Consider the following 21,580-nt stretch of genomic DNA (forward strand, 5'->3'; position numbering starts at 1 on the left):
GCACGCGTGGAAAAAAGTTGCACCTCTTAAAATGTGCAATTCCTTGCAAATTTCAGTCGTCTGGCCCTCGAGTTTTCATTACTTCTTTCGTTACCATGACTATCCAAATCTATCACTGGTGATCAATGCTTTAAATCGCCGAATTCGACATGTTGGAATCTAGCGCCACCCTGTGGCTAGTCTAGGCACTGCACTTCTAGAACCAATTTAAATTTTCCCCTTCTGACGACATACTGATTTTTGATAAACTTTTTTGAGGACTAATGTGCATATGTTGTTGCGAAAAAGGGCATGGCGGCTCCGCTTGGAAGAAAAAAAAAAAACCCTGCCACTCGTGGTAATGCAGCATTAACATAAATGTTTGTGATCAGAAGACTTCCAGCTAGTCAAATATTGAACCATATTGTCGGTTTTGTTATGCAACTGTGTTGAGTGGTGATAATTACCTGAAAATGGCTCCAGCTTTTTACTAGTGAGCTTTGACCCTTGAGTGCGCTGGTTTTATTCTACGAAAACGCATTCCTGAAGGTCCGCTGCATGTCCAACATGTATACCCTGCCTTTACAGCCAGTTTGCAGCAGTATTGGTTTGGTGCTCCACAAGAACTACGAACTGCTTCACTGCATGGTGCGAGAAATGACTGTTTCCACCTGTAGCTTTTTCTTATGTAGCTGAAGAACAGCGTCATACAGATAGTTATTTTATTATTTTACACAGTTCCTGGGTCATTCATCTTCAAGATATATATATTAAATTTTCTTTGTTAGTAATGCCTTTGTAGATATCGTGCCTTTACTCTTATTTTTGTCAACTTGGCTGCAAAAGGGGCAATTTTTCGATTTTTTTTTGTTTTCCCAATACATTTCTTGCTGTTATGTTTTTGGAAAGAGCAATAATTATGAGAAGTTTTGTATGCTACAACTTGTGCTGCAGTATTATTTGTACAGTAAAAGCTCAATAATTCGACATCGACGGGACCATGAAAAATTGTTGAATTATCCAACTGTCGAATTATCGAACGAAAAAAAAGAAAAAACGAAATGAGCCTCTGGATGACACACCTTTATTTGGTAAAGAAGTTAATTATCACCATCTGTTTTTTCGGGCGAACTTGACCGGCGACAATAGCGCTAATCGCTGCCAGATGCTCCGTGGCATGCGCACCATCGGTAATCTGTTCGCAGAAGTCTTCCAGAATGGACAGCGCTTCTGCGGCTTTAACCGTGCGCTTCGACGGCGGGGCCAGCTGTTCGCAATCATATTCTGATGAATCGTTGTGCCGGTACTTTTAACTTCCTGAATTAAGTCGTCCTCAGTCAGCTGTCCGGCGACTGCGACGCCATCATCGATGGTGATGTAACCAGCAAGCTGCACAGAAGAAGGCAAGACATTGTCAAAACAGCTGTCGTCCTCTGCGTTTGCGTCAGCCATCTCAAATGGCAGTGTCTCTGCACGGCAGTCCGGTGATACAAAACCGCTATGCCTGAAGCAGTTAGCGATCACTTCTGGAGGCGTCTTGGTCCATTCATGAGCCAGAATGTTTATAGCGCTGAGGAGCGTAAGCTCGTATTTCTTCCCCGCTTCCATACACAGAAGCATGCGCTGCAAGACGTGCTTTCTGTATTTGCATTTCACGAACTGAATTATTCCCTGATCCATGGGTTGCAGGGCTGAGGTTGTATTAGGTGGGAGAAACACCAGCTTGATCCATTCAAGGCCCGACACCTTGCAGTGAGCACTGCAATTATCTAACCATGAGGACCTTGCGCTTCTCCATTCCAAAACGCCGGTCAAGCTGATGCAGCCACGTCTGAAAAATGCTGGATGTCATCCAAGCCTTCCTGTTAGTGTGATAATTAACAGGAAGGTTTCTCGTGTTTTTCAAGCATCTAGGCTTCTGCGCCTTTCCAATCACTAAGAGCAGCAACCGCTCTGTTCCCGTCATGTTGGCGGCAAGTAGAATAGTTACTTTCCTTGCTGCGTTTTCCTGCTGTGCACGGGTCACCTTTGAAAGTTATCGTCTTGTCCGGGAGAGCTTTAAAGAACAGTGCTGTTTCGTCAGCGTTGAGTATGTTTCTCGCGTCATACGCAGCCAGATGTTCAAGCAGGTGGTTGGTCCGCCACTCCTCGATTGCTTCTTCGCTCGCGGCAGCTCTTTCGCCACACACATTCTTGAACGTGAGATTGTACCGGCTCTTAAAACAAGCGAGCCAACCTTCGGAGGCTTTAAAATCTGCGTCATTCATTCTTGCGGCGAATCTTTCAGCCTGTGCACACATTAGTGGTCCACTCACAGGGAGATAGGCCTCTCGTTCGTTTGTGATCCAATGCAGTATGGCTTCTTCAAGCTCCGGGTGGGCCGCCGTCCGCAGTCTTTTGCTTTTAGTACTGAAGCTTTCACTGTCGAACGTCTCCAAGATGCTCTTTTCATTTTTGACATACGTGGCCAAGGTTGTCCTCTTCATTCCATACTTGTTCATCACGTCTTGGCGTGAAACGCCGTCCTTGATCGCCTTCAATATTTGCGCTTTTGTGGCCAGGTCCTTCGCTTCATACTTCGGCCGCTTTGCTGGTGTCGCCATCGCAGCAGCACTCAGCGTCAAGATGCGCAGGCACAGCACTTTATGCACACACGCAGCACAGTAAACACGTAGGTGAAGCGTGACCGTAGATGCAAAAAGCACGTGGCGACGACACACGCTGAGGCGAAGCTCGACGACTCCACTGCGCGAAGGTAGGGCTAGTAAAGAACAAACTTCCGGCTGACCTCGCTCCCATCGCATCATTCTGCTGATGGCGATGACAGTGCGGATGGCGTACGCTGCCCTTTTTTTTTTCAGCTTCACACTAGCGCCGCTCTTGGCCGTGTTTTTTCTTTGTTTTTTTACCCCTTCCGCAGTGAAACGCGAAATTTCAGGCTACGGGACTATGGAGCTACGTCGAATTAACCGACGCATGGCAAAATTTGGTTGAATTAACGAGTGTTTTGCCTATGTATAATTGGAGGGACCTCGCATGCACGTCGAGTTTGCCGAATTAACGAGCTTTCACAGTACTGGCAAAAAACTCTTTTGAGACCTATGAAAAACGGCCATTTTCCCGCGGTAATGAAAGAGTTAAGCGACATGTGGGACAAATGCATGATTGGGGCTGAAAACGGTAACTTACTTTCTTTCTTTTTTTTTTTTTAATTAGTAAAGGTCAGAGAAGAAATTAAAAAATCACCGCCGCTGGTCATATTCACATAAGGAACTGTGGCAATGTTGAGAAACGGGTTCTCTTTCTCTCTCTCTCTCTCTCTCTCTCTCTCTCAAATTTCTGCCGCTGGGTTACACCGCCTTTCGCCACCTCCAAGCAGTGACCACACAGTCCCTTTCATTCTTGTCGTCACGAGTTGCAGTCAAATGGCTGTGTGATTAAACTGCTACATTTTAAAGAAACATCCGCTTTCTCAGTGAGCTTTAATGGCCAGTTTGTGTTGAAATGTAGGATGTACTCCTTCGCATAATTTGGTGAGGTATTATTTAAGTTCTGTAAACACATCCTGAGAATTGAGAGAGAGGGAGAGAGAATGAATGTCTTGCCACTGACATCCTCTGTGAAAGCAAGTTAATGATAAGGTTGGGGTTATTAGGCAACACGAGACTGTGTCCTGTCTAATTATCAGTAAACATACTCATTGCAGATTTGTTGCGCTATTTGAGCTATGGTCTGTAAGGCTGAAAAATGTCTGCGAAAAGAATTTTTATTTGGCACATGCGTCCCCAAGTTTTGCAAAAACAACCTGCTGTCTTGAACATGTACGTGTCACATTTGCACTAGCTTTGCATGTCTGTAGCTGGCTGTATTCTTGTATTTTAAAATTGTATTCTTGTACGATTCAGTACGATTGACCGGTCTTAACAAAAGTGTTACCGGTATCGCTCAAGAGGAAAGTATGTGGCATCTTACCTGTACTCACCTATGGGGCTGAAATGTGAGGCTAACCAAAAGGGTTCTACTTAAGTTGAGGACAACGCAGAGGGCTATAGAACTAAAAATGGTAGGGGTAACATTAGATAAGAAGCGTGCAGAGTGGGTCAGAGAAATAACTCAAGTTACTAACATTCTAGTGGATAGGAAGAAGAAATGGGCATGGGCAGGACATGTAATGCGAAGAGAGGATAACCGATGGTCACTTAGGGTAACAAACTGGATTCCAAGGGAAGGAAAGCGTAGTAGGGGCGGCAGAAAGTTGGGTAGGCAGATGAAGTTAGAAGTTCGCAAAGGTCAAGTGGATGTAGCTAGCACAGAACCGGGTTAATTGGAGAAATATGGGAGAGGTCTTCGCTCTGCAGTGGGTATAGTCAGGCTGATGTTGATGATGAAGTCTGCAGTTTTTTTTTTTTGTCATATCTAGGTTTTCTTTACATTAAGTTTTCGCGTCACCACAAATTCCAGTGCATAACATAGATCAAAATAAGAATTGAATGTACGTAAAACGACCTTGAGAGTGGTTAGAGTAAATTCCCATTACTTAACGGTATAGAAGTATCGAAATGGTTTGTGCTCATGCTGAGGGCGTGACGTAGCTTCAGCAGCAACATCCACCTTTGCCGTGGCTCGCACAACGCATCTACGAGCAAAGCAGGGAGGGGTAGCGGCGTTGGAGAGTTAGTCTATTGTAGGCACTGTGGGCAAGCTAGAGGAGAATACAGTACTTGACCGAGTGTTCAGACTCCAATGATTTGGACTTGCACAGTATTTCGGACCTCATTTAGGAACACCCACGCAACCCTTACGAATGTGTATGTTTTCGCAACCAATATTTCGGACTCAACGGTGTCCGAAATATTGGTGCCAAACAATATTTCGGACACCACAGAAAATTTGGCACCAACAATTCTGTGGAGATTGTTTTTATGGCCGAAGGCTAGTTTTCTTGGCATGACATAGACGAGAGCAGTAATATTATCGAAAACAATCGGTCTTGCACAGCCGGGAAAGCTAGGCGAAGCAGTCATTAGGACGGACTTGTGGCAGTTAGGGACAGCTCGTTGTTGTCGTGGTAGCCTACAAAGATCATGCAATTGGAGTGAAAATGGAGCGTGAGCATCATCGGCCGCCCTTGGGGAAGAGTGAAAGGGGGAGAGGTGTCTGTGCATTCATGGAGGCTCTCGTTTCGCTCGCTTTTTTCCCGAATTCCACCTTACTCTTATCGCTACCATTGTTAACCATGGAAACGTAACATTATTGCTTTGTGCGGCATGTGCATTCATTCGCAGCATGCGCATGACCTGCATTACAGTATGTCGTTAAGTGGCATGGACATGACAAAAGCATCACTCGTCGATATGTTCTAACTGGAGGGTCATCTGCTGCGGACCCCGGGCCTACTGATTTCGATATTTGCTGTTCGCCTTTACCGCTTGTTCACCAACTGGCTTGTGCATTCGCTAAATGAATACTTCAAGACAATAGTAAAAGCTTTTTCATTTCCCGTGCGAGTGAGAAATGTTTCCGGGAATGCGCCGATGACTAGGAACGAGGGAATGTCATCGCTGCTGCACTCTACATGTGTGCACATACATACACACTGCTCGTTTCCATTGCAAAAGGGCTCTACTTTACTTGAGTACAGTAGCCGACGGGTAATTCGGACTCCAATAATTCGGACTTGTAGGATATTTCGGACTTCAGTGAGGCACCGTCAGTCACCCCATAGAAGCGCATACATATTCGCGACAGATATTTCGAAAGTTTGTTTTTTCGGACTAATTTCAGTCCCCTGCAGGCCAAAATCTGCCATCTTATCGGCTTTTCGCCGGCGCTACAAGCGCCATCTTGGATTGAGGTGGATTGGCTCTGCAGTTGGATTGGCTTGACATGGTTTCGGTGCCCCATTTTTGCCAGGAGAGGCCCCTGCAATCTCTGCCACTTCGAGGTGGCAGTCGGATTGTCATCGCCGTCAACCTGCTTTTGTCGCCAACGCTGACGCGGGCAGCTATCTCTTTGTGCTTTGTCTCATACGTCCGCCGTGTTGTCACACGAGTTTCTCCGACCGCGTCAACCGAGTGGCGCGCCGTCAATCCTTTGGCCGTTTTGTGATTGCGTCCGGCGGTTCCACCGCTCTGAACGAAAAGTGCCTCATTTTTGCGTGTTTGACGAGCGGTGTGGTGCGCACTCGGGCTGTGGACATGGCCCCGCCGGTGCTGCCGGGTCCGTCAAAGAAGCGTGGGAGCTATTCTACCATGACCCTTGAGAAAAAGGCAGCGATCATAAAGCTAGTGCTGAGTGGGCGAACGCAAGCTGACGTGGCCAAGGAGTTCACACTGTCGAAGCAAACTATTTCGGATTACGTGAAAAATAAGGAGAAGATTTTTTCCGCCTTTGAGGCGTCCCACAGCAGCAGCCAGAAGAACGAACTTGCTGTCTAGCGTGAACTAGCGTGAACTGTCTAGCGTGAACTGTGAACTGGCTGTCTAGCGTGTACAGCGAAACGACAACTTTGGCGCAAATACAAGCGCAAATCGTCGCCAGCAAAAGAAATTTGCCGCAAGGTAAAATCGGCGACTTTTTTAAGCCGATTTCCTCTGAATAAAGTGATTTTTTGTGCTTCACGGATTTTTCGGACTGTTCGATTATTCGGACCATTTTTCAGGTCCCTTCAAGTCCGAAAAAACGGTCGGCGACTGTATTTCCTCTTCTGGCACTCAAGCTGCAACATTACACATTTACGCCATGCGATAGCTCCGTAAGAAGCGCCAATGAGGCGACATACCGCATGAAAAATGTTTGGGTTTAGGTTGTTGATATTGCATGAGTGCGGCGCTTCCTGCTAATTGTATCCGCTTTCTTCGATGCCATCAGTAATTGATTCTAATTCGCTTTAACCGGAAGTATGTTCGGCTGTCGTTTGCATAAATTAAAATGACGCTATTTGTGTCTCATGAGTGCTGCCGCCGACTGCTACCAGCTGCCCTCAACATTGCTCGACAGAGCGGGTCATATCGGCGCTTACCGCTTTTTATACTGGCGTCCCATGATAAAAGCAAACATCTATCTCAGGTCACTACAACCAAAACTACCCTCGATAACCGTTTGCACTTGCTAAAACATGTTGATCTGCGCTCCATGTTCGTCGAAATCACGCACACGAATTCTGCGGGCTCGCTAGGCCTACTCGCCTTAGAAGACTAGGCGCCGACTCGTATTCAATGAAAAAAGCACCACCCGCTAGTGTAGAAGTGTGAACATATCAAACGCCATCCTTCCCTGCTTAATTTTGGCATGTATACGACGGAGGGAAGCGCAGCTGTACACCGTGCGTTGTTCGTCTGCATTTCATTTTCGCTCACCGATCTGCCGGGGAGTGATCGGGCGACCGTCTGCCGACACGTTTCGTCGCCGTTGTTGGCTTGAAAACTTGTCACACTATGATGGCACGCGGTTATTTGTCGTGCTGGCGTCTTTGTCGGCCTAGTGGGACAGACAGGTGCATCAGCAATGGTATCGGTCGACCGACCCGCTGAGCACCGACGTCGGTATCGCATTGGCCTAGTGTAAACGGGCCTTTACAGTTTAGCATGATCCGCTTCTACAGGTCACCACAGCATACGTGGTGACCGCCTTGAGTGGGTCACATGCTTTCCAGCGGTGTGCACTCCAGCCACGGCAGCACCAGTTAGCATGCGTGCACTGGTGACCACCCTTGCCATATTGGATCGAGCTAGCGTGTGCATCGGCGTCGCGCGGAAGCAGGTTACAGTAGCAGATCGCGATATGCTATAATGACTTTTAACTCGCTGTTATCGGCATATAATCGAACCATCAGAGGCGCAAAGTTCATGATTTGCCAAATTGTTTTTTCACAGAAAAGTGATTTTCTTTTTTGAAGTTTAGTTTTGGGCCTGTTCGATTATTCCAACCATTTCCTGGGTCCCGCAGAGTTCGAAAAAATGGTCGCTGGCCGTGCACGGTATTGTGCTGCTACCGGGCGAGGAGGCATCTGCATCTTAATGCAGTTCCCACTCTCATTCTGCCCCCCGAGGAAACAAACTCTGGCTTGTGTGGCCAGTGCTCCCCTTATCTCACACTACCAATGTGCAAGAGCTATCGGCTGGGTTCTTGCAAGCAGCTGCACGACGGCTGTGGGCGCACACTGCTTGTACCATGTCTTCTCTTTCTTTGTCCTGTTGTTTTTTTGATACCGCTTACCGAAAGCGAAAGCAATGCAGACTGCTGTATTTGCCACCTAGATGCGCGTTGGCGCACAGGCATTACATATTGTATCAAATGCAGTCTCTCGTTGTGATCACGGACACTCCTCTCACGTTAGATCATGTTTTAGTATCGTGAAACTTCGTGCAGGGGCCGGCATTGTGAAATTTAAAAACTTCAATATTGTGGAACTCGTGGCACGTAGGTCCATTACACAGTGGTTTCACGGTATTCTGTATTTTTTCTTTTTGACTGAAAGGCTAATGGAATGGTAAAGGCAGCCTCGCCATGCATAGGAACACCTCGGTTATTACATCCCCTCATGGGTACAGGGTAGGAAGGGTGAATGGTGGGGATTGGAAGGAATGTTGCGGGTGGGGGTGGGGGGGGGGGGGGGGGGGGGGGGCTGTAAAGGCTTTCCATCTTCGTTTTGCCATTGTGCATCTGTACCCTTGCTCGCTGCCTGTAACTTGGTGACCTAATTGGCTCCGCCTGTGACTGTTGCAGTGGTGTGTCTTCTACGTACAGCCAGTACCTCAACAAGTCCCTCGTTGGAAGGGTGATCCAGGAGCTCTGCGATTCCAGGGACCTCCTCAAGTTGGATCAGCATCTTAAAGAGGGTGAGAAGCTCTGCCTTGTGACTGTTGTGAGCTCTCATGTAGTTAGGAAGGGCCACCTTCTAAACTCTTGTGGCATATTTCTGTGGGAGCATGTGCTTCGGCTTACTACACGGGCTGAAGCTGCGTGCAGCACTTCGCAAAGTGCTGTGCATAGCTTGCCACTGTTCAGGGCTTGGCTGAGGGTTTGCTTATTAACCATTTTAGTGTGTCGCCACATGAATACTGCCGCTGAGCTCCGTCCCCCGAGGTTGTATGCGTACATGCGCTGAGCTTGTATTTAAAATTTCATGCCCTTCGGAAGAGACTCGCTTACTCGCAGATGTTAAAAATTGGCTATGCGTACCATGTTGCAAAAACTGACCGTGACCATTCTGTTGCACACTGGCGGTACGCCCTCAGGGTTTCGTTTTCTCTGTGCGATCACGACGGAAATGCTCAGGTTGATCCCTATCCTTGTTCGGATGCTAGCGAAGGCCTGTGGAGCTTGAGTTTTATCTTTGTTGGTGCTCTCTCAGCTTATTGATGCTCACGGCATGTCAGTGCTCCCCCGTTTACTTGGTTTCATTGATGCTATGACTGTAGTACCTTGCTTGTATATTTTTCGCTGGTTTATTTTTACCTTGACAGGTTTGCTTTAAAATCACCGGTAATACATTTGACCTTGGGGGGTAAATTTGTTTCGAAGATGTTTGACACTCAAAGGGTTTGTTGGGAACCTTGCTTCTGATTGTATAGTGTGTGTGAAAAGGTACAATGCATGCCTCACTTTTTGTGAAACTGCTTTTGCAGCCCTGCAGCAGGGCCAGCACACGAGCGCCATCTACCGGCTTCAGGTGACGCCCGACAAGTCTCTGCTGGTGCAGACCAAGAGCAAGCGCTTCAACTACAACCAGGTCACGAGTGAGCCCGAGTTCGTCATGGCCACCCACTCCATCATACGGTGAGACTGCAAATCCACCTTTCTTCACAAGGTGTCGCGCGCCCCCTCTGAGGAGAGGCAAAAGTTTGTTGGCTACAGGCTCACACTTTGGATATGCTGTCGCTATCCGGTTGTGTGAAGTGCCGGCGAAGGGAAGGTGCGTGTGTGCTTGACAGCTGCTGCCATCTGTGACATGCGCCTGTTGCAAATATTTTTATATGCCCTTCGCGTACATTCTGCAGGGATGGACCCCAGACACACAGCTACAATTAAGCAGCTTGAGAGTGTCTGGGACCCTAATGAACTGCCCTGCCAAGGTGGCGCAGTGGTTTGGGCACTCGACCAATGTGCCGAAGGATGAGGAATCGAATCCCGGTCGTGGCGGCTGCTTTTCGATTCAGGCGGTGCACATTAAAGGGGGACACTGGTCTTGAAACTATTTTCGTTATTTACCAATCAAAATTGATGCAACTTGGTGGGTTTGTGTAGTTTTTTATGCAGATTCCAAAACTGCAATTATTTATTTTGCGATCCAATTATTTCATGAGATAATTACATCAATTAGTCTAATTCTTATAAACAATTACAAAATGATCACTGAAGAAAAACTTCAGGTGAACTCATTGCTGGACACTAGAAAGAATGAGGAACACAATGTTGCAAGCAGTTTTTTGATTAAGCAATTATTTCTTGTTTTATTGCATAACAAAGTTCAAAGGTCAAAATATAGCATATAAAGGTCACAAAAAAAAGCAATTTTAAGAATTTTGAACAAGAAATTAAAAAATCTACTTGCAACATTGTGTGCTCCACATATGTGGCGTCATGCTGAAAAAGAAATTATTACTCTATCAGCAATAGGTGCCGAGATATTAAGGGGGGACACCCCTCTTAAAACTTTTTTCCTTATTTATGGGTGGATCTGACTGAAACTTGCACCATTAATGTACTTTTGCATGCTGATTTCAAATATCTGATTAGTTTTCTTGTAGATGAAATAGCTTTCAAAATAATCCCTAATTCATGTTCTTCGTTTGGAGGTGAGTTAATTACTAAACACTTTATGGCATGAGGAGAATAGCCCTGCCAGAGTGATCTAGAAGGATCATAGAGTGCCGCTAGTCATGAATTAACGTGGTAGAAGAATTTGAACCAAAGTTACAATAAGTCAAACTTTTATGAATAAAAGCCCAGGTTGGCACCTAAGATTGATAATTAATTCGGTAAATGTTGCCGCATAATAACTGTACATATTTTTGTCCTACGGCACTGTCGAAGGTATTCTCTTTCTAACAAGACAAGAATGAGAGCTATAGCACAAATAGACTAAGAGATATCTCTCCTCCAAAATTGCAGCACCCTCAAAATTGCAGTTTTGAGAAAACGAGGAAAAACACTTCACAGCATGTAGGTGTAAATTATGTCAATGATTGATATGTCAACAAGATCAGAAACAGGTGGAAAGTGATCTGAAGCGAAAATTAATGGCCTATGCCAATTTGAGCCAAAGTTACGCAATAGGAAACGCTTGAAAGGAAAATTCCATTTGGGTACCGAAGACAACATAACCTTCTCAGCAAATTTTCTTTTGTCGTCACTGCATTTACCTTGGTTTCATGAGACTCGCAGGATTCCCTTTCTAGAAAAAAAATTTTTAAAGCAATAGCAAGAACAGGACCGGAGATATTGATCTTTAAAAAATGCAACACTACCAAAATTGGGGGATTGTCGGAAGCACTCAAGCCTCACGGCATTTAATCAGGAAGGGCAACCCCAAAGACCTCATGCTATTAAAATGCACCAGGAGCATAGTCGGGGTGCATGCTGTCGCGGTGTTTTCTTTTTTCTGTTTTAGCAACGCCAAGCGAAGCCGCCCGCTTCTTTGCAGAACGTACGCTACGGTGCAAGTCCTTTTCTTCAGCTCTCCTGGACCCAGTTGCTGTCACATTTGTACTGCATTCTTGCAGAATTGCTGCTGCTGTATGCTTGCAGTCGGCATTGAAGCGCAGCACAGCTTCTGCTGTGGCTGCTTCCACAGCAAACAGTGATGAGTGCCGCTCTTTGTGGATCAAGGTCCAGATGACCGAGTGGAAGCTTTCGTTCGAGTTCTGGGTCTTCCCCCGAATGCACCTCTGCAGCAGGCTCTTCTCTGATAAACGACTATAAACAGGCAAAAGAGCATCAGCCACATCTCTTGGCAGACTGTAATTGTGCTTTGGTGCAGGCTCCTCTTTTGCCTTTGCAGCGTTGTGGCGGCACCATGACTTCTCACCGGTAGGACACAAACTGTGTTTGGGGCAGTCATCAGTAGATGTGATGTGGTAATATGTCGCCATCACAGCTCGCTGCATGGCATCCACATCACCTACATTTGATCGAAGCGCTCGGCCATAATATATTGCCAGCTTGTCAACTAGATCAGCTGTCAGCCTTCCTCTGCCGCCAAGACTTTGCTTCCCTGCACCCTTGTGTCTCTGCAAGAGGTTGCGCAAAGCTGCTCCCATACGCTTGTGCACGTGATTTATGCAGTCCTCTTTGACTATTTCAATGTAGCCATAGATTGCAGCATCTTTAAGAGCACTGAACGTGCGACTGTCCCCATCGCATAGCATGGTTGTGTAGCGCATGTTGTGGCGCTGCAGAGATCTTTCAAACAGAATTTTGCCAGCCTCTACTTCCATTTGACCAGCCTTGGAGTTGGTGTTTTTTTGGCACTGGTGGCGTGATTTCCAAAGTTCGTAGCCGTCAGTGTTTGGCTTGGGACCAATTTCGCAGCCCAGACAAAAGTTTGACAACACCACATAATCAAGCACGTAACCAGTGAAGAGTTCCACCACGGCACCGACGCCTATATGTGATGAGTGTCCGCGCGTCATCCATGTGCCGTCGTAGCACACGGCAATGTTCCCCCTATGCCCAAAACACAAGTCATCGTAGACCTTCGCCACTGCCTGCGCGGCTTGTGTCATAGCGGTCGTGGCGGCTCGGGTAGCAGCGGGTTGCAGTGTGTTCTTCAGATTCCGTTGAAACGTCTTGTTGTGCATCCCGCGCCGCGACAACCCCATCGCCGAAAAGATATTGTTCATTGCTGTCTGGCCGTTACCGGTCGACAGCATTGCTCGACTAGCCAGAATATTCAGCTCAAAAGGATTGCACCTTTTCTCGCCGTCAACCCTCCGCGAGTTCCACTCGGCCGCAATCTCACCGCAGTTGTCGCACAGCACGATCAGTTTTACGGCGAGGCCATAGCTCCGGTCGCTGGTAATTAAACGCACGCATCCACGACACGTTTTGCACCGCACGGCATCCAGAAGGATATTCACAATGCTGAGGTCAATTACCGCATAGGAGGCTGTTCCGTCCGCATCTGACTCTGCGGACGCACCACTTGCATTGGCGAACAGCGCGGTCTTTCGTGCCGGCGTCGATACCAGTCTATCAAGCGTAGCCTGCTCACGGGCACTCACTTGAGTTATGTCACTGTTAGTGACAGGCGCGGTATCAATACGTACACGACTGCAGTCGGCACGAAGAACGGCGCCGTTGTCCAGCGGAATCGGAGAAGCGTCGCCGCCCGCAACGTGATCGTCACACAATCCCGCAGCACTGGCACTTGCTTCTTGCACAGTATGCAACGAAGTCGCATTCTTAACGCGTTTCTTTGGTTGCTTTCGCCCGAACTTGTGCAAAGAGCGGTACTTCTTCGCGCCTGGCATGACTCTCGCGTTGCACTAGCGTGGTCGGCAGAAAGACAAAATGGCGTCACTGGGAGTCCGCATTTCAGGGCTAGCTTGCCGGAACCAACCAAACGACGCCATTTTGATCACGTGCCTTAACCGGCCAATACTAGCGCGCGCTGCATGCTATCTTTTTGTTTGTTTTTTATGGGGAAGGCGGAGCGCACAGGGTTGCTTTCCGAAAGAAAAAATAAGCCGAAAACGCGCGCTTTCGAACGAGACCAAAATCGCCGCGGTGGAGCGCGTAGTTCTCATGCGCCGGGCGATCGAAATTGGGTGTCGTTTGTCCACAATTTAAAGGGCAGTGGGTGTGGTACTGCATTTTTTAATCGCTATAACTTCATAAATGCGCGGGGTATAAGGATGAAAATTTGCGTGCAGATGCGGAATAGTGCGAGGAATACGAAAATGAAAAAATTGAAAATCCGATTTTCAGGCCGATTTTCGGTGCCAAAGAGCCGTGTCCCCCCTTAAGGCCACAAAACTGCAAGTTGGTCGAGAATGCATGTTTTGAGAAAAGAGTAAAAAGGAAACAGGGCATTATTTAACAGACATTCACTGGTGCAGTGCACACATTTACAATTTAAAATGGCTTTAAACCTCCAGGAATGTACAGTCGCCGACCGTTTTTTCGGACTTGAAGGGACCCGAAAAATGGTCCGAATAATCGAACAGTCCGAAAAATCGGTGAAGCACAAAAAATCACTTTATTCAGAGGAAATCGGCTTAAAAAAGTCGCCGATTTTACCTTGCGGCAAATTTCTTTTGCTGGCGACGATTTGCGCTTGTATTTGCGCCAAAGTTGTCGTTTCGCTGTACACGCTAGACAGCAAGTTCACAGCGTTCGTAATTTGTGCAAGCGATGGCTGTGGTAGGCCGCCCGAGTCGTCGTCGGAGTCCGACTCGTCTTCAGGTTGAAGAACCTGGCGTACAAGTTCGTCGTCCGTGAGGTCCGCACACATATCGAGGCAGTCGTCCACTTCAACAAACTCGTGGAACGTGGAGCCCGTTGGAATGTCCATTCCGTTCCCGCGAAGGTCAACGATGAGGTCTTCACCACTGTCTGCAGTCATATGCTCAGAATCGTTGCAGTCTTCTACGTCATCGACTTCATTGGCGGAGAATCCAGCGTGCCTGAAGCAATTAGCAATTGTTTCCGCTCTCACTGCCTTCCACGCGTCAGCCAGCATGCTAACCGCCGCAAAAAGATCCGTGGTGTACTTTTTCCCGTTGTCAAAACAAAGGACTGTGCGCCGCAGAAGACGGGTCCGATAATGCACCTTAAGGTTTTTGATCACCCCCTGGTTCATTGGTTGGAGCACGCTGGTGGTGTTTGGTGGCAGGTATTTGAGCCGAATGGCTTTCAGGTTGTCGAAGGTGCCGTGAGCCGCGCAGTTATCAACAAAAATAATAACTTGTCGCCCCTGCCGCTCGAAACTTCGGTCGAGTCGACGCACGTAATCTTCAAACAAAGCATGAGTGATCCATGCCTTGGAGTTGCTGCAGTACCACACGGGAAGGTTCTTCGCGCCCTTAAAACACCTAGGATTTTTGGATTTGCCTATCACAAGAAGTGGCAGCTTCTCAGTGCCAGTGGCATTTGCACCTACCATTACTGTTATCCTTTCCTTGCTGTGGCGGCCCCCTGAACAGGAGTCACCCGAAAAAGAGAGGGTGCGGTCAGGCAACATCTTGAAGAAGAGGCCGGTCTCGTCACAGTTGAAGGTGTCCTCCGGGCTGTACTGGCTCAACAAGGGCTTCAACTTCGTCTGACGGTAGTCTGCTACAGTGGCTGGGTTGGCGGCTCCGCTCTCCCCGCACATCTTCTTAAAAGACACACCGTGTCTCTTCTTGAAACCGCGGAGCCATCCGTCCGTGAACTTGAATTTTTCAATTCTCATTTTCACGGCCAGGGTCTCTGCCTTTTCCTTCAACGTGTCGCCCGACACTGGAAGGTTTTTTGCTAAAGCAGCTTTAAGCCAGAGTAGCAAGGCCTTCTCCAATTCGGGGTGGTCGCCTTTCCTGTCGTTCTTCTGGCTGCTGCTGTGGGACGCCTCAAAGGCGGAAAAAATCTTCTCCTTATTTTTCACGTAATCCGAAATAGTTTGCTTCGACAGTGCGAACTCCTTGGCCACGTCAGCTTGCATTCGCCCACTCAGCACTAGCTTTATGATCGCTGCCTTTTTCTCAAGGGTCATGGTAGAATAGCTCCCACGCTTCTTTGACGGACCCGGCAGCACCGGCGGGGCCATGTCCACAGCCCGAGTGCGCACCACACCGCTCGTCAAACACGCAAAAATGAGGCACTTTTCGTTCAGAGCGGTGGAACTGCCGGACACAATCACAAAACGGCCAAAGGATTGACGGCGCGCCACTCGGTTGACGCGGTTGGAGAAACTCGTGTGACAACACGGCGGACGTATGAGACAAAGCACAAAGAGATAGCTGCCCGCGTCAGCGTTGGCGAAAAAAGCAGGTTGACGGCGATGATAATCCGACTGCCACCTCGAAGTGGCAGAGATTGCAGGGGCCTCTCCTGGCAAAAATGGGGCACCGAAACCATGTCAAGCCAATCCAACTGCAGAGCCAATCCACCTCAATCCAAGATGGCGCTTGTTGCGCCGGCGAAAAGCCGATAAGATGGCAGATTTTGGCCTGCAGGGGACTTAAATTAGTCCGAAATATCCGTCGCGAATATGTATGCGCTTCTATGGGGTGACTGACGGTGCCTCACTGAAGTCCGAAATATCCTACAAGTCCGAATTATTGGAGTCCGAATTACCCGTCGGCTACTGTAGTCGATTTGCTTTCCAACGTCCAAGTGTCGCCCCTTTCATTTTGATATGCAGTTGCAGCACATTCAGTTGTCACTTTTTCGGCTGCGCGAGTCGCATGCAGGCAGCGTTTCTTCTTCTTCTTTCTTTTTTTTTCTTTTCTTTTCTTTTTTTTTTTTTTTACGTACGTGGTTTCGCTATGTTCTCGCATCAAGACTGCGGTTAGGAACGTTTATTGCGGAGAAGAAATGTAATTTGGAGCTGTTTGCTGCTTCCCAGCGCTCTGCATTGCACTGGAAGCAAGTGAATTCACTAAGAACTATGAACGAGGTCCGATCGGCGCAAACGCGCGGCGAGCTCTACAAAGACTACGTGTCCCGCAGTTTACGCATTGGAGAATAAATTTGACGGCGATTTTTTGTCCCCGTTCACTTTTTTAAATGCCAATATCGCCGCCCTATGTTTTACGCTTCACCAATCTCGGCAAACTATTTAGATCTGACGATCGTGAACTCCACATCGCCAAGCGGACTGTCCGTCGCGCTGCTGTCATCGTCACGAACACAATCCGTCTACCGCTTCGTTGCTGGAGTTGGCGCGAGTTCAAGCCTTTCCTGTTTTGAGCTTATCTTTCTGCTCATCTGCGGCCTGCGTTATCACTGTCGTGGCGGGTGCGACCGCTGGCAGTAGCAGTCCCCCGTGCTGGGGAACACACTAGGCCTACTTCAGGCTCGTACACACGATCGTTCGGCGCATGATTTTCATTGGCCTGAGCACGCACAGCCGGGGCAGGGCATCACTTGAGATGATTATTCAACTATTTTTTTCACAAATTCTTGCCGTGAACGCACCTCGCGGTTCGGAACCAAGCGCGGCCGGCGTCACGTCTCCGCGGTCTCCCCGCGGCTCGGGCGCGCCGAGCAGACGCTGTCAGCCAGCTCCACCAATGCGGTGACGCCTTATCGTCACGTGCACCCCGCAAGCGAATGGGATTGCAAATGCCATGTTTTCTTTTTTGCTATTTTTTATGCGACCAATGGGCGAATGTAAACAGCAGAGGCGGCAATTTGAAGATGAAAGGCGGCTCTTTCGAATGAGACCAAGATGGCTACGGTGCCGCGCACAAAATGGGAGCTACGCCTCACGGAAAATAGTTGTTTCGGGGGTCGTTTTCGGCCCAAATTTGGGCGACGTCGATTATATAAATTGGCATTGTGACTAAAATACTGACCCTAGAGATGAAAAACTTAGCAGATAGGTAGATAAAGAGCTACTGATTTCGCAAATCACATTTTCTAAAAAGTGATTTTTTCAAGATTTTTTGGTCCGAAAGACCCGTATCCCCCCTTAAGGAACCCGGGCTGCTTTTCGATGCAGGTGGTGCACATTAAGGAACCCCAGAGGATCGAAATTTCCAGAGCCCTCCACTGCGGTACCTCTCATAGGCGGAGTCGCTTTGGGTCGTTAAACACCATAAACCGTAAACCATGACCCTGTGAACTGTGCACGCACAGTCGGGGCTGGCGATTTGTTTTCAACTAGTAGAGGGGCATTGCGAGTGGCTGTGTGAAAAGTTGAGCGAAAAGTTGAAGGACAAGAATCTAGCTGTTTTTGCTAGCAAATAGCAGTGAATAATGTTAAGATAGGTTAAGATTCAGTTTAGGTTTAAGGGGGGAGGGGGGTGACAGCTTGAGGCTAGGCTGCACAGCTATTGAATGGAAAAAATGAGGTGAGCAGGGGGACACAAATGATTGTGCCTGAATCTGTCTCTCTTGCTGTCAAACAAGCGTCATCATAGTCACGTTGAAGTTGTAAGATGGATTTTTACTGTGGAAAAATATTACTCACCGTTGTTGACAGCGCTGGAGTCGTACGATTAATCCTTGGTCTGTTTTCATGAACCATGTACGAGCAGAGTTGATGAGAAGGTTGTGAAGGGCCACTTTGTACTCGTGCTCCACAACAAGTTACAATACTTTGAGATTGATGAATTTGAATGCATTTTTTTTTTTCATAGTGGTTTGGTTTGTGGAAACGCTTGGTGCAAAGCATGTTTTTAATGTGGCCGATGATGTTGCTCCAAGCTGCTAGTGGTGATGGTCTTTTACACCTAGTAAAAAGAAAAAAAAAAAGATAGACTTCTGAGTAAATTATGGTTGTCTTCTAGGTCCTGTGAGTGGCGGGAGGATATGTATGGGGGAGTGTGGTGGTGAAGTTGAGCATTGTGTTGACCCCTGCAGGGACAGTGAGGCCCCGTCCCCGGATGAGCTGAGCAGGGTCCCCACGCCAGTCAACGGAGCCCCCTCGTCGTCTTCATCCTCTGGGCCAAACGCCCCCAGCGGCAGTGGCTCGGGCGGTCCCCCCGTGTCTGTCTCCAGCAATGCTTTCTTCCACCTGAGCCCCTCTTCCTCGGGGGGCAGCCAGGACTTTCCCCTGCTCGCCATGGAAATGTTTCCTTCTTCCTCCTGGCCCGAGGAGGACGACCTCACCTCGGCCAGCACACCAAAGGTGGGTGCTTGTTTAGCCACTCAAGTACATTGCGTTCTGTGCAGAATACAGGGTGGAGTGAGTGTGTACTGATTTAGGCCAGCCAAAAAGAGAGAGAGAGAGAGAGACGGGGAAACTAGTGTGAACCTTTCTATTTCTAGTTGGTGCAGCTGAATTGGGTCAACCTGAGGTTGAGCAAATGATGGTCGCTTGTTGACGTGTCCACATGTAATGCAGGTACTTTGGCTTGCAGGGTCCATGCAGGTAACTAGTTAGGCTTGTGTCTACTAGCTTTGTCCTCTAACAGTGGCTGCAGGCACCTACTTGGTAGCTGACTTGTGAATTTTTGCTTCAGCTTTTTTTTCTTTGGGCTTTTGGTTGGTACAGAAAGATCTGGGTAATTTGGCCGGCAATAATTAGGAAATTTAGATAATTGCAAACGAGGAGTGCAGCCCCATAGGACGCCCATGTTAGTCTATGGCGTCAGAGGCTGATTAAATTGGATATGGGCAGGATCCCTTTAATTAATTCAGATGAGCAATTGCTTTGAGGGACAGGCAGTACAACTGTCCGAAGTTCCCAATTTTTGATGTATAGCTCAGTCGTGCTTAATTTTGGTTTCACTTTTCTTAATGTTTTCGGCAGCATGCGTAAAGAAAAAAAAAAAAAAGCATTTGAAGATGCCTGGAAAAACGGTCATTCTCGCTCGTGTTTCATCTCGGATGCAGAGAACAGTCATGCAGGCATTCGTTGGGTATAATTACTGTGATTAACAGTTTTCGGCAGTTTTTCTAGGCTCATGTCCCCTGAAGGCCGAATTAGATAAAGCTAGATAGAGCTTGCTGTACATCGCCACGACAGCCATGGTTATGTTCATTGGGACTTGCATCACCAGCCATGAAACTGAGGTGTTGAACTGGAAGCCGTGAGCCCTTCACACTGATGTTAATCTTTTTGTAAAAAGGCCCCAGATGTTTATAAATCCATCTTCAGGTTGCCTGATTTTCAGTGCATATGTTAAGGGTTTCGGTCATGGTTCAGCTGGAGGAATTTACACTGGTGTCCCTCATTTACATATGCACACACACACATATATATATATATATATATATATATATATATATATATATATATATATATATATATATATATATATTTATTTATTAGCAGAGGGAACTGCACATTACTGGGCAGCTTGTGCTATTGATTTATTTGTGAATGTTTTTTTGCGGGCTGACCATGAAAGCAGGTATGACTTGTAAAAGCCTCTGACTTTTGCATGAAATCTTTTGGGTGTAGGGCAGCTCATGGGGGTATGCAACACTCAATATGCACGGGGCGATGCCCTTTAGTCTGCGCAGTCTAGCACCTTTGAGGCATCGTCAGTGACCAATGCGCCGCTACTCTTCTGCATTCAGGGTGGCAAGAGTGTGAGTGGGGGTGACGACGGTGATGAAGAGTATGGCTCATCCCTGCCACCTCCGCCATCAACGACGCCAGGGGCTGCTCCTTCACCCTACACGACTGGAGGTGGCACGTCGTCCTCGGACGATGGAGGGGCACAGAAGCTGCGCAACCTGCTCACCCAGGGTCTGGGGGTAGCCGGCGGTGCGGGCGGAGGCGAGGAGACGGATGCCCCGAGCAGCAGCCGGTCAGAGAATGTTATCCTCCGCGAATTGCTCAATCAGGATGACGAGGAGGAGCGGCAGGAAGGGAACAACATGCTTCGACGGGTGAGCACCAGTGCCTCCATACTCTCCTCCAGCCTCCTTGCCTTCCTTTTCAAAATGCAGAAAATGTGTGCCTCGAAGAGGATGCTTTGTTTTGTGGCCCCTCTTGATGAGTATGTAGCTGAGCCAGGGGAGTTAGCAACAGAGATGGTGCTTAGTTTTTCGAGGCAGCACGAACCATCGCCTAGTATTAGTCATATGCTGTCAATACATTGGTCCTATTTAGGGAATACATCAGTCCTATGTTGAGCCTGATACCACCACTACTGGGTCTGGGCTGGTGTGCTTTTGGAGCTGTAGGGCGTGTGTACTTGTGTTTGCATGGTCTAGCTTCCGGTGTGTCATGTCATTTTTTGCCATTGTTGTTGTTAGTAGTATTTTTGCTTGAAGACATGGCTGACTGCTTGTTTGGTGAGACCAAGCTTGTTATGAGCTGGGGGTCAGTTGTGTTGCTGCATTGGTTAATACGCAGATTCTTCTCGTTCTTGCATGTCTGTGCAGCCAGAGAGTATGCTTAATGGGGCAGCCCTGAAGAATGCGAGGAAACGAGTGTGTGAAACGTCCGGAAAATTCAGGAATAAAGGGGGCAGAGAATTCCGTATGACAGGGCAGCAAGGAAAGAATAAACGTACCTGACATTTTATGTGGTACACAGGTTTGATTATAAACTGAATGCACAGTATTTGGTGAATGCACACTTTTAGTGAGTTTAGATACAACACATCTTCTAAAAAGGAAGTGGTACACAACTGCGAAGAGGAGATAGAGCTGCAAAAGTTCACGAGGATATTCCCTGCGCTGTTCACTGAAGAAAGTTAGGTTTGTAGCAGCCAACAGAATACCATTAGAAAATCTAGAAGAAAAATAAAAGGAAAAAAAGAACCAGTGCTGTCATGTAGGTTCTCAAGCAGTGGTGTTTTGGTTCCTTGCTGTTCTCTTTGTCCACGGTTTTCGATGGGGGTCAACGACTCTTCTATTTGCAAAGGTGTGAGGAGAGGGGCCTTTCAGAGCTGCCCAAATGTCTGGCCGAGAGAGCAGCCTCGGTGACACTCACTTCACCCTGCTTCGGCAGCAAGCTGACAGGATTCGTCCCTCTGAACAAGATGGCCGCCTC

At 47.8% G+C, this 21,580-nt stretch overlaps 1 protein-coding gene across 21 annotated transcripts in view; it reads left to right on the top strand.

Moving 5' to 3' along the window:
* LOC146193354 (uncharacterized) overlaps positions 1-21,580 on the top strand; it is a 644,795-nt gene that overhangs the window by 538,784 nt on the left and 84,431 nt on the right. For all 21 annotated transcript variants that reach the window (XM_084602711.1, XM_084602708.1, XM_084602710.1 and 18 more), the window contains 4 exons: positions 8,707-8,819; positions 9,609-9,759; positions 18,490-18,757; positions 20,155-20,469. In XM_084602711.1, the coding sequence (XP_084458837.1) occupies positions 8,707-8,819; positions 9,609-9,759; positions 18,490-18,757; positions 20,155-20,469 (847 nt within the window). The remainder of the gene's footprint in view (positions 1-8,706; positions 8,820-9,608; positions 9,760-18,489; positions 18,758-20,154; positions 20,470-21,580) is intronic.

The sequence above is a fragment of the Amblyomma maculatum genome, chromosome 4 (genome assembly GCF_055883805.1).
Source record: "Amblyomma maculatum isolate TAMU_Amacu chromosome 4, ASM5588380v1, whole genome shotgun sequence".
Classification (NCBI taxonomy): Eukaryota; Metazoa; Arthropoda; class Arachnida; order Ixodida; family Ixodidae; genus Amblyomma; species Amblyomma maculatum.